The sequence below is a fragment of the Oncorhynchus gorbuscha genome, linkage group LG01 (assembly GCF_021184085.1).
Source record: "Oncorhynchus gorbuscha isolate QuinsamMale2020 ecotype Even-year linkage group LG01, OgorEven_v1.0, whole genome shotgun sequence".
Lineage (NCBI taxonomy): Eukaryota > Metazoa > Chordata > Actinopteri > Salmoniformes > Salmonidae > Oncorhynchus > Oncorhynchus gorbuscha.
Genome location: NC_060173.1, coordinates 55,347,122 through 55,359,386, shown reverse-complemented (window position 1 = coordinate 55,359,386; position 12,265 = coordinate 55,347,122). Strand labels below are relative to the sequence as shown.

General features: G+C 44.1%; 1 protein-coding gene across 2 annotated transcripts in view; it reads left to right on the top strand.

Annotated features, from left to right (window-relative positions):
• The window catches only part of ptpn9a (protein tyrosine phosphatase non-receptor type 9a), a 40,938-nt gene extending 29,133 nt beyond the window's left edge, over window positions 1–11,805 (top strand). For both annotated transcript variants that reach the window (XM_046357350.1, XM_046357360.1), the window contains exons 4-13: window positions 37–161; window positions 2,315–2,420; window positions 2,564–2,674; window positions 4,298–4,614; window positions 5,019–5,106; window positions 6,749–6,818; window positions 8,655–8,733; window positions 8,928–9,078; window positions 9,336–9,543; window positions 9,920–11,805. In XM_046357350.1, the coding sequence (XP_046213306.1) occupies window positions 37–161; window positions 2,315–2,420; window positions 2,564–2,674; window positions 4,298–4,614; window positions 5,019–5,106; window positions 6,749–6,818; window positions 8,655–8,733; window positions 8,928–9,078; window positions 9,336–9,543; window positions 9,920–10,110 (1,446 nt within the window). In that variant the 3' untranslated portion in view covers window positions 10,111–11,805. The remainder of the gene's footprint in view (window positions 1–36; window positions 162–2,314; window positions 2,421–2,563; window positions 2,675–4,297; window positions 4,615–5,018; window positions 5,107–6,748; window positions 6,819–8,654; window positions 8,734–8,927; window positions 9,079–9,335; window positions 9,544–9,919) is intronic.
• Window positions 11,806–12,265: the final 460 nt, after the last annotated feature.

Sequence of the window (12,265 nt, the reverse complement as noted above, 5' to 3'; positions counted from 1 at the left end):
TCCTTACTTTGACCCCTGTCTGTTCTGTTCTACCAGAGTGTGCGGGACCCATCAGGCGCCTCCATAGCCTTGTACACGGCCAAACTCCACCACCCCAACAAGACAGGCAACCATGTTGTCCTGCAAGCTCTTTTCTACCTCCTGGACCAGGCTGTGGAGAGGTGAGAACAGAGATGTTATATACACTGCTCAAAAAAATAAAGGGAACACTTAAACAACACAATGTAACTCCAAGTCTATCACACTTCTGTGAAATCAAACTGTCCACTTAGGAAGAAACACTGACAATAAATGTCACATGCTGTTGTGCAAATGGAATAGACAACAGGTAGAAATTATAGGCAATTAGCAAGACACCCCCAATAAAGGAGTGGTTCTGCAGGTGGGGACCACAGACCACTTCTCAGTTCCTATGCTTCCTGGCTGTTTTGGTCACTTTTGAATGCTGGTGGCGCTTTCACTCTAGTGGTAGCAAGAGGCGGAGTCTACAACCCACAAGTGGCTCAGGTAGTGCAGCTCATCCAGGATGGCACATCAATGCGAGCTGTGGCAAGAAGGTTTGCTGTGTCTGTCAGCATAGTGTCCAGAGCATGGAGGAGCTACCAGGAGACAGGCCAGTACATCAGAAGATGTGGAGGAGGGCAACAACTCAGCAGCAGGACCGCTACCTCTGCCTTTGTGCAAGGAGGAGCAGGAGGAGCACTGCCAGAGCCCTGCAAAATGACCTCTAGCAGGCCACAAATGTGCATGTCTGTTTCTGACCAGTTGAACAGACTCCATGAGGGTGGTAATGAGGGCCCGACGTCCACAGGTGGGGGTTGTGCTTACAGCCCAACACCGTGCAGGACGTTTGGCATTTGCCAGAGAACACCAAGATTGGCAAATTCGCCACTGGCGCCCTGTGCTCTTCACAGATGAAAGCAGGTTCACACTGAGCACGTGACAGACGTGACGGTCTGGAGATGCCTGCAACATCCTCCAGCATGACCGGTTTGCAGTGGGTCAGTCATGGTGTGGGGTGGCATTTCTTTGGGGGTGCCGCACAGCCCTCCATGTGCTTGCCAGAAGTAGCCTGACTGCCATTCGGTACCGAGATGAGATCCTCAGACCCCTTGTGAGACCATATGCTGGTGCGGTTGACCCTGGGTTCCTCCTGGGTTCCTCCTAATGCAAGACAATGCTAGACCTCATGTGGCTGGAGTGTGTCAGCAGATCCTGCAAGAGGAAGGTATTGATACTATGGACAGGCCCGCCCGTTCCCCAGACCTGAATCCAATTGAGCACATCTGGGACAAGATGTCTCGCTCCATCCACCAACGCCACGTTTCACCACACTGTCCAGGAGTTGGCGGATGCTTTAGTCCAGGTCTGGGAGGAGATCCCTCAGGAGACCATCCGCCACCTCATCAGGAGCATGCCCAGGCGTTGTAGGGGGGTCATACAGGCACGTGGAGGCCACACACACTACTGAGCCTCATTTTGACTTGTTTTAAGGACATTACATCAAAGTTGGATCAGCCTGAAGTGTGGTTTTCCACTTTAATTTTGAGTGTGACTCCAAATCCAGACCTCCAAGGGTTGATAAATTATCAATGGAAATTAAATGTTTGATTTTTGTTGTCAGCACATTCAACTATGTAAAGAAATAAGTATTTAAGAAGAATATTTCATCAATTCAGATCTAGGATGTGTTCCCTTTATTTTTTTGAGGTGTGTGTGTATGTCATATAGCAGACACTTTTATCCAAAGACATGTTTTTACGTATTGGTGGTCCTGGGAATCTCACCCACTATCATGGTGTTCCATGCGCCATGTTCTACCAACTAAGCTACAGAGGACCAGTATTATCTGTTCAGTTATGTGGATGAGACTCTGGCTTAAATTACATGATCAATTGAAAATGAAAATCAAGACCATTGGGTAAAAAAACAGACAAATTGTACCAAATATGAGACATGTTGGTGTGTGACCTGGCAGATATATATATATATTACACCACTAATTATGTGCATCAATGGCATTCATTATAGTACATAATGCATTGCACATGGAATTATAAATCTGCTTCTAATGTATTAATAAGGTATTACCATCATACAGTACCAGTCAAAAGTTTGGACACCTACAAGGGTTTTTATTAATTTTTTACTATTTTCTACATTGTAGAATAATAGTGAAGACATCAAAACTATGAAATACATGATTCCATATGTGTTAACCAAAAAAAGTGTTAAACAAAGCAATATATTTGAGATTCTTCAAGTAGCCACCCTTTGCCTTGATGACAGCTTTGCACACTCTCTTTCCCTCCAGCTTTGAAACTCAAAGAAACGGCCTGGTGTTCATTTACGACATGGCGGGCTCCAACTACACCAACTTTGAGCTGGACCTGAGCAAGAAGATCCTCAACTTACTCAAGGTTAGAAAGTACTGAGCCAGCATATTGTAGTAGTGTATCAATATCTGTTCACCAGGATAATATGTTGACAGAAAATGTATGTTTATGAAAAAGTGGCCAGGATTGCAAAACCGTTCCAAAATTGCAGCTCTGCTCTCCACCAGGGGGCGTTCCCTGCCAGGCTGAAGAAAGTGTTGATAGTGGGTGCCCCTGTCTGGTTCCGTGTGCCCTACAACCTGCTGAGCCTGCTGCTTAAGGAGAAACTCAGGGAGAGGGTGAGTGCAGTGGTATTATTCTCACTATGGGCAGAATCATATCTTCAGAAACGAGCACCAAGTCCAACTTTAACTATCAAGAATGTGTGACAGTGACTGATGTTCTAAACCTACTTCCTAAGTATATGTGGCCAATGCAGGAATCACACAACCCTGGTGTTGCTAGCACCATGCAAGCTGTGCCATCAGTTTCCATTTAAAACAGTGTTTTTTCAGATGCAGCATGATGGAGATATATTCTGGCATGGTGCACTATCATAGGCTTAGCCTCACAGTGTAGAGCGACACATGGCCCCTGTGTCTCAAGACATTACACCAGTAACCCCTTTCACTCACTGCCGTAGTTTAGGAACATCTCCTAGTAAGGAGCAGATAAACACTCCTGGGACCTGGGATGATCGTTAAGATCCCTTCCAGTGTATAAAACCTGACGTTGGAAGGTGAACCCGCTGTCCACCCCTGCATGTAATTGGTACACAAGGCACTTCCTCAGCTGTCATGATTGATGGATGCAAGGTGTCTCCACTGTGACCTCTACACAGGAAGTCACTCCCCTCAGGGAATGCCAATGTTTGGTATCAGGAATCACCACTGCAGCGTCCAAAATGGCACCCTACGCCCTATATAGTGCACTACTTTTGATCAGAGCCCAATGGACCCTTGTCAAAAGTAGTGCCCTCTATTTGGAAAACAGTGCCCTCTATTTGGAAAACAGTGCCCTCTATTTGGAAAACAGTGCCCTCTATTTGGAAAACAGTGCCCTCTATTTGGAAAACAGTGCCCTCTATTTGGAAAACAGTGCCCTCTATTTGGAAAACAGTGCCCTCTATTTGGAAAACAGTGTGACAAATCTTTTGCGTGCCTCTTACAGTACATGCTGTATCTATATCTCTTAAAGCAGATTTAGTTAAGAAAGTCAGGAGAAGAGTGATTTGATTTGCCTCACCAGAACTAGAAAGACAACTTGAGTTAGTCATTCGTCTCGTTTTAACTTTAACCTGCATCTTTTGATGAACTGGAGGTGGTCATGAGATTGGGTGCTTGGTGTTATCACCACAATCACATTTTTCATTGCCATTTGTAGAATGGCCTTAATATGCAACATCAGAACTGGAATCCATTTATTGAACGGGTCATGGGAGCATAAATTAAAAGCACAAACTCAGTCCTGCCCCCCCCCCCCGGCTGATAACACGGCTGATTCAAATAATCGACTAATCACGCTTTGATTATTTGAATCGGCTCTGTCGTGCTAGGGAAGGAAACAAAATGTGCACCCAGGGGAGGCCCCAGAAATTAGTTTTTGAAACCCTGGTTTTATTTATCGATTTAGTCTTATTTTTATTTTTTAATCGAGTCACATTTTCAATCTGTCTTGTCCCATGATGCATTGAATGGGAATGAAATCAACCTAATCCTCTATTGTACAGAATCCATTGAGAACATCCTGAAGGCTGAAACTTACAGCTTACAAATCAGGGTGTCCTAAAAAAGATTCCAGACTTGTATTGACATGTGGTCCAGTTGTAATGACGGGAGTGTGTTTTGAAACGGAGCAAGGAAGTTATTTGACTGTGGTAGGTGAAGCCCTCACTCTTTCCTACATCCCCTCTCCTCTCCCAGGTCCAGATGGTCAGAATGTCTGACCTGTGCCAGCACCTCCCACGGGACTGTCTCCCTGAGCACCTGGGGGGGCTGCTGCCCCTAGATGCCCACGGCTGGAACCAGCAACTTCTGGCTGGGCAGAACGGCCGCGTGGACCCCGTGGATGAGCTGGTTGGCATCCCCCTGGAGGACTCGTCGGTCCACAACCCTGGGCCTGAGGCCATGCGTCTGCCTGACTTTATGGCCCACCTGGGCAGGCTCCAGCGCTCAGGCATCCACCTGGAGTATGAGGAAATCCGCAAGGAGCAACCACCTGGGACATTCCATTGTGCCCTGTGAGTAGATGGATAGAAGCACTTACAAAGGTTTAGCTTTGGGTTGGTCTACATTTCCAGGGTTTTGTGCTGGACGGGGAGAAGCCTAGAGTTCCGGGTCAATATTCACAAAGCGTCTGAGTAGGAGCTGATCTAGGATAAATCTCTCCTGTCCGTGTAATTGTATTCTTTATGATCTGAGGCAAAACTGATCATATAGCAGCACTCCTACTCTGATTCTTTGAGGCCCCTGAACACTCACTGGGTTACAAAAGAGAGGAGACTGTAGGTTTATCACTTAAACTTCCAAGGAAAGAAGTAAAGTTTCAAACTGGGTGGCAAAACTTTGCACCAGTAGGAACTTGATGTATTGTTTTATGATATTCATAAATCACCATTGGTTGATTTTGTGTCAATCTCTCCAGTACTGCATACAACCAGGAGAGGAATCGCTATGGGGATGTCCTGTGTCTTGACCAAACAAGAGTTCACCTGAAAACCAGAAGAAACGAGGTGTGTACTTCTCAAGTTAAATGTAGTTCAATTTTACAGAATCATAATACAAGAGATATCAGTAACACTTTCTAGGAACCACCTGTGCATCGTGCATATAGTGCCTTCACTAAGTATTCATCATACCCCTTGACTTATTCCACATTTTGTTACAGCCTGAATTCAAAATATATTAAATAAAAAAATTGTCCATCTACATACAATACCCCATAATGACTAAGTGAAAATATATTTTTTGAAATGTTTGCACATTTATTGAAAATTAAATACAGATATCTCGTTTACATACAAGGGGGAAAAAAGTATTTAGTCAACCACCAATTGTGCAAGTTCTCCCAATTAAAAAGATGAGGCCTGTAATTTTCATCATAGGTACACTTCAACTATGACAGACAAAATGAGAAAAAAAAATCCAGGCTGGGAAGACAATCTGCAATAGGTAGGCAGCTTGGTTTGAAAAAATCAACTGTGGGAGCAATTATTAGGAAATGGAAGACATACAAGACCACTGATAATCTCCCTCGATCTGGAGCTCCACGCAAGATCTCACCCCGTGGGGTAAAAAATGATCGCAAAAAATCCCAGAACCACACGGGGGGGACCTAGTGAATGACCTGCAGAGAGCTGGGACCAAAGTAACAAAGCCTACCATCAGTAACACACTACGCCGCCAGGGACTCAAATCCTGTAGTGCCAGACGTGTCCCCCTGCTTAAGCCAGTACATGTCTTTTCACGCTCAACAGTTTTGTGTGTGTAACAAAGGTCCACCACCCAAAGGATATCCAGCCAACTTGACACAACTGTGGGATGCATTGGAGTCAACATGGGCCAGCATCCCTGTGGACTGCTTTCGACACCTTATAGAGTCCATGCCCGATGTATTGAGGCTGTTCTGAGGAAACAAGGGGGTGCAACTCAATATTAGGAAGGTGTTCAATGTATAAATCATGTCCAAACAATTGAATTTGCCACAGGTGGACTTCAATCATGTTGCGCTAGCTCCAGGATGATCAAAGGGAAATGGAGTGTCATAGCAAGGGGGTGTGAATACTTGTGTAAATTTGAGATATTTCTGTATTTCATTTTCAATAAATGCAAAAATGTCTAAACATGTTTTCACTTTCATTATGGGGTGTTGTGTGTAGGTGGGTGAGAAGAGCACTTTTTATCAATTTTGAATTCATGCTGTAACGCAACAAAATGTGGAATTAGTCAAAGGCTAGGAATACTTTCTGAAGGCATTGCCTTTCATCAAGCTCAAAAGTGCATTAGACTTGCTGTAAGTATGTCTGTCTTTGTAAAACGCACCTATGCCTACTGTTTACATGTGGTTCCCAGAACTTGAAAAATATTTATTTAAATGATTGATTAATCTTGAATATGCTATTAAGACACAAATAACTGAGCTATATTTTCATATGTTTGTATAATGGGATCTGAATTGCTACTGTACAGCTCTGATGTTATAATATAATAATAATATATGCCATTTAGCAGACGCTTTTATCCAAAGCGACTTACAGTCATGTGTGCATACATTCTACGTATGGGTGGTCTCGGGGATCGAACCCAAAGTGCTCTACCAACTGAGCTTATTTTCTATCATTCGCTGTGACAAAGTCCTGTTTTTTTTCCCCACAGAGATCAGATTACATCAATGCCAGCTTCATGGACGGCTACAAACAGAAGAATGCGTACATCGGTACTCAAGGTACAAAGTCGTCAGTCTATGATACCTGCTAGTTTCACCATCAGATACTTTTGCACGAATACATTTTTTTCATGGGATATTTATTCATTTGTAAGAGGTTCCTTTGGTTCTCAAACTATTGGTATTTTGGTAACCCTAAAGTTGGCAGGTAAAATGCATTGATGTGGTGGATGTGTTGTAAGACTTGTCATAAGCATTTATAGCCCCCTGATGATTGACAAAATAATTGCGTCAGTTGAAAATGTGATACATAAAGACTCATTTTTAAATGCCCAGTGCAGTCAAAAGAAGAAAAAAAAGTTACTTTTATCACATTTTTCTCTCTTGTTGGGGATATGGTATGGATGTTGAAATTAGTTATTTCCTCACTGTCTACATTTGCAAAAGCTAGTCCTCTATCCTAGTTTCTTTACTTTTCAGACTCCCTAGCTTTACATGAACATTTTTGTAATATAGCAGACGCTCTTATCCAGAGCGACTTAGTTGGCTAGGTGGGACAACCACATCAGTCAAAGGAAATTTTTCCTCAAAGTAGCTATCAGCAAAGTCTGAGCTAGTGGGTGGGGGGGGTGAAGTGTTAGTTCACAAAGGGGGGGTGGGGGTTGGTGTGCTGTGGGATTATTTAAGAAGAGGTAGGGTTTTAGGAAGATGGGCAGGGATTCTGTTGCCACCATTGTGCCAGGACAGAGAAGAGCTTGGATTGGGCTGAGCACAAGCTGCCCTCCAGTAGGTGTGGAAGAGACCAGAGGTGGCAGAAGGGAGTGGTCGGGTTGGGGTGTAGGGTTTGAGCATAGCTTGAAGGTAGGGAGGGGCAGTTCCTCTTGCAGCTCCGTAGGCAAGTACCATGGTTTTGTTGTAGTGCAAGCTTCAAATGGAAGCCAGTGGCGTGTGCGGAAGAGCGGGTGGCATGGGAGAACTTGAAGGTTAAACACCTGGCGGGCTGCAGTGTTCTGGATAAGCTGCAGGGGTTGAGTGGCTAGGTTTGGAGGAGAGGGAGACAGAAAAGGAAACAAGGTAGTTTGATCAGAGACCTGGAAGGGGGTTGCACTGAGATGAGTAGGTGCTTGCCTTGTGAGTGGGAGGGGACTGGGAAAGAGGGAGGTCAAAAGGAGGGGAAAGAGTGAGTTTGAAAGAAAGTAATCGAAGGCAGACGTCGGAAGGTTGAAGTTGCCGGGGAGGGAGGAAGGAGAATCTCCACTTAGGAGAAATGAGTAGCCCTGTGCCATAACCGCGATGTCCAGATGCTCTCTGACTATGAGAGAGAACATAGTCAGATGAAAAGAGAGCAGCGGTGTTCCATGTCTCCATCAGGGCCAAAAAGTCAAGGGACTGAAGGGCAGCATGGGTTGAGATGAACTCTGCGTTCTTGATCAGCAGTTCCAAACGCTGCCATAAGCTTATTTTTTGGGGTGATTACTTGTGAGTGGGACACAGTCAAGAAACAGTATAAATGTATGTCATTATCATTTCTACACAGTTTCCATTTGTTTTTTTGTTCTTTTTAAAGTATATTGAGTTCAGGAATTGGCATAAGCGGCATGAGTCCATAGCCCCATCCTGCCCCGGTGTCACGGTATAGGCTGGTTTTGCAATGATGTGGAGAATGTTGTCCTGGCACATATTTGGTCCCTTCGTGCCAATTGCGCAACGTTTCTACCCCCCTAAGAATTTAAGCTGTTCTGGAGGCAAGGGGGGCCAACCTGGTACTAGATCGCTGTATCTAATAAACTGGACACAGTGTCAAACATACACAGGCCGTATGCTTGACACCCCTGCTTTATGATGTCTTTATTAAAAGTAGTTAATTCTCTTCATTCTACCCTCTGCTGTCCATAGGACCACTGGAAAAAACCTATGGGGATTTCTGGAGGATGGTCTGGGAGCAAAACGTGCTAGTCATTGTCATGACAACAAGGTAGTTCATCTTCTTGCATATTTGTTTTACCCAGTGGGCATGATGTAGAGAATTGTTGTTAAATGAGTCATTGACATTTGGAAATGACTGTTGTGAACCAGACCCAAATACTGTAGGTTACAATGGGGCACTTCCTAGAGGTTCTAGAAAGATCGTCAATACCCTCATGGAGATAATCGATCTGTGTATTGCAGAGCGGACGAGGGAGGTCGGAAGAAGTGTGGTCAGTACTGGCCTCTGGAGGAAGGCGGCCAGGAGGTGTATGGTCACATGGCTGTGGTCAACCAGAGGGTGGACAATCACTCCCACTACAACCAGACCACCCTGGAGCTGCACAACATGGAGGTACAGTAGCAAGCTACAGGTCTCAAGTGACCTCTGCTCCCTTTACCCAAGGAGAACGCATGCCTTCCCATTGATTAATTTGTTTTTGTTTTTCCAAGGACAAAAATCTGAGATTATCTAGCTATAGCACACACTACCATCTCTTCTTAGACTGTTGGGTAATATCAAAACTTCTATAGAGTTTGAACAATTGCAAAACATTGGTGGTTGTTCACCCATTTTTGAAGCTACATCTCGTGTGTGTGTGTGTGTTCCAGAATTGTGAGCAGAGGCAGGTGACCCACTTCCAGTACCTGAGCTGGCCCGACTACGGCGTCCCCACCTCGGCCGTGACGCTCATTGACTTTCTGGGGGCTGTCAAGAGGCAGCAGAGGCGGTCAGTGAAGACCATGGGGCCCCAGTGGAGGGGCCACCCCTTGGGACCCCCCATGGTGGTTCACTGCAGTGCTGGCATTGGCAGAACAGGTTAATTATTCATTCTCATTGACGACCACCACTCTTTTAGTCTATGCGTGTCAGACTCATTCTAGTCCTTGAGTCCCAAATAAAGACAAACATGATATCATAAAGGTTCATACAGGCTTATATCGAAATTATCATCTTTCCTGCCCAAAATAAGCCCTGTGGTAAGATCGGTGTAAAGCACAGAATGACATAGAATCTATATGGACAGTCATAGGTGTCACCTCAATTTCTCTAATAGGGATTCTATTTCTAAGGCACCTGTTCACCTTGGCTATAATGTATGGAGGGCCATAGTGAACTAATGTTATTCCTGTATTTTCCCCACAACACATTTGTTGATAATGATGTCTCCCACCTTCCCGCTCCTCTCCCCAAGGTACCTTCTGTGCCCTGGACATCTGTCTGTCCCAGCTGCAGGATGTGGGGACGCTTAACGTGTGTCAGACGGTGCGGCGGATGAGAACGCAGAGGGCCTTCACCATCCAGACCCCAGACCAGTACTACTTCTGCCACAACGCCATCCTGGAGCACGCTCAGAGACAGGGCCTGCTCTCAGCCAATCAGTGATGCCTGGGGGTCGCCTCATAGTTCTCACGGCCAATCTGATGCCCTGGGTGTTGTCGTAGCCTATCAGTGACCCTTTTCGCAGCCAATCTGTGAATCCAGGGGACACTTTGTAGCCAATCAGCATGCCCACTTCTAGCAAATGCCATCACTTCTTCCCTTTTTAAGAGGCCTTTAAGACCAACTCATTCCTCCTTCTGACTTTGCCACTTCTGACAGAGCCACAGTTGTGATAAAATGTTAGATAGTAAGACATAACATACAAGACACAGCAACCTGGCAACAAATGTTGTCAGTTTTGTGTCTTCTGAGGAAGATTTTGAATCATTATGTGGCCGTTATCTGTGTCTATGAGAGTCTGTCGTTCGCTTTGGTGTCTTGTGTGATCCAGATACTTAGCAGTAACCGATGACATGAACTTTGCGTTAAACTTCCTTTTTTTTAAGAACCTACCACATCTGTGACCAGTTCAGTGGTCTTTGAGAAGGCCTTTTCTCTTGCTCTCTCCCTCTCTCCATCCTCTACCTGTGAAAGCAGAGAAGAATGGTATTGGAGAAGAAAGTAATAATAAGAATAGTTTTTTTTTTTTTTCAATGGTCTTTTGCCTCTTGGTATTGTCGTTGTGACCTTAGCGATACAACTATACTTGGCATACAAGCATTGAACCCCTCCTGGGACGACCCCCTCCTCACCCAACTTCCCCATGACCATTGAAATGAATGGCTACATGTAGAAGTTGCCCCTGAGATGCATGTGGACTTCTCATCTTACCCTACCCGCAATCTAAGCCTCAACCATTGAGAGTTAAAATGCATAGGTGACCTTAAGTTCAACTTTAAGTAATACTAAACACATTAATGTTTTTGTGAGCAGCTGATAAAGTTGGTATCTCAATGCATTTCCTGCAGATCTAATAATTAAGAGCTGGCCTCCTGACAACACATGAACCATCTGCCTTCACTCTGTTATTGTAAGTCATTTACATTGGCTGTTCAAACGTTCCTTGTGAAAATCTTGTAGTGATCGTGACATTAAATGTTTGGTCGCCGCTGCTTTCACTCAGTAGTTGTTCCGTATGCTTCAGTTGTGTCATGTACGTCTATTGAGCCGCCTATGCTGCGATGGACCTGGTGTAGGAAGGCCATAACCCTGCTTCCGCTTTAAGACACCAGTCCTAGACCTCACCTCAGTAAAGTGCAATAGACTTTTATACACAGCCATGTTGAAGCACGTTGTGCTTTTAGAGATTACAGTTTTTGTGTTGGTAAAGTGCATTTAAGGTGAAATCAGTTATAGGAGATTGTATGCGTGTGATATACAGTGCCTTCAGAAAGTATTCACACTTATTTACTTATTCCACATTTTGTTACAGCCTGAATTAAATATATTTTTTTCTCACCCATCTACACACAATACCTCATAATGACAAAGTGAAAACCATGTTTTTTTTATTACATTTATTGAAAATTAAATACAGAAATCGAATTTACATAAGTATTCACACCCCTGAGTCAATACTTTGTAGAAGCATCTTTAGCGGTGATTACAGCTTTATGTTTTCTTGGGTAAGTTTAAGAGCTTTGCACACCTGGAATTTACAATCTTGGTAAGCAACTCCAGTGTAGATTTGGCCTTATGTTTTAGGTAATTGTCTTGCTGAAAGGTGAATTTGTCTACCAGTGTCTGTTGGAAACCAGAGTGAACCAGGTTTTTCTCTAGGATTTTTTTATTTTATTTGCTTATAGCTGTATTCTGTTTCTTTTTAGCTTAAACTCCCTAGTCCTTGCCAATGACAAGCATACCCATAACATGATGCAGCCACCACCATGCTTAAAAATATGAAGTGGTACTCATTGATGTTGGATTTGCCCCAAACACAAAGTTTTGTATTCAGGGAAAAAGTGCATTTCTTTGCCACATTACTTTAAGTGCCTTGTTGCAAACAAGGTGCATGTTTTGGAATTTGCGTATCCTGTACGGGCTTCCTTTTCACTCTGTCATTAGGTTAGTATTGGGAAAGGGGGATACCTAGTCAGTTGTACAACTGAAATGTGTCTTCATTGTGGAGTAACTACAATGTTCCATTCTCATATTACAACCATTAAATTTTAACTGTTTTAAAACCACCTTTGGCCTCATGGTCAAATCCCTGAGCATT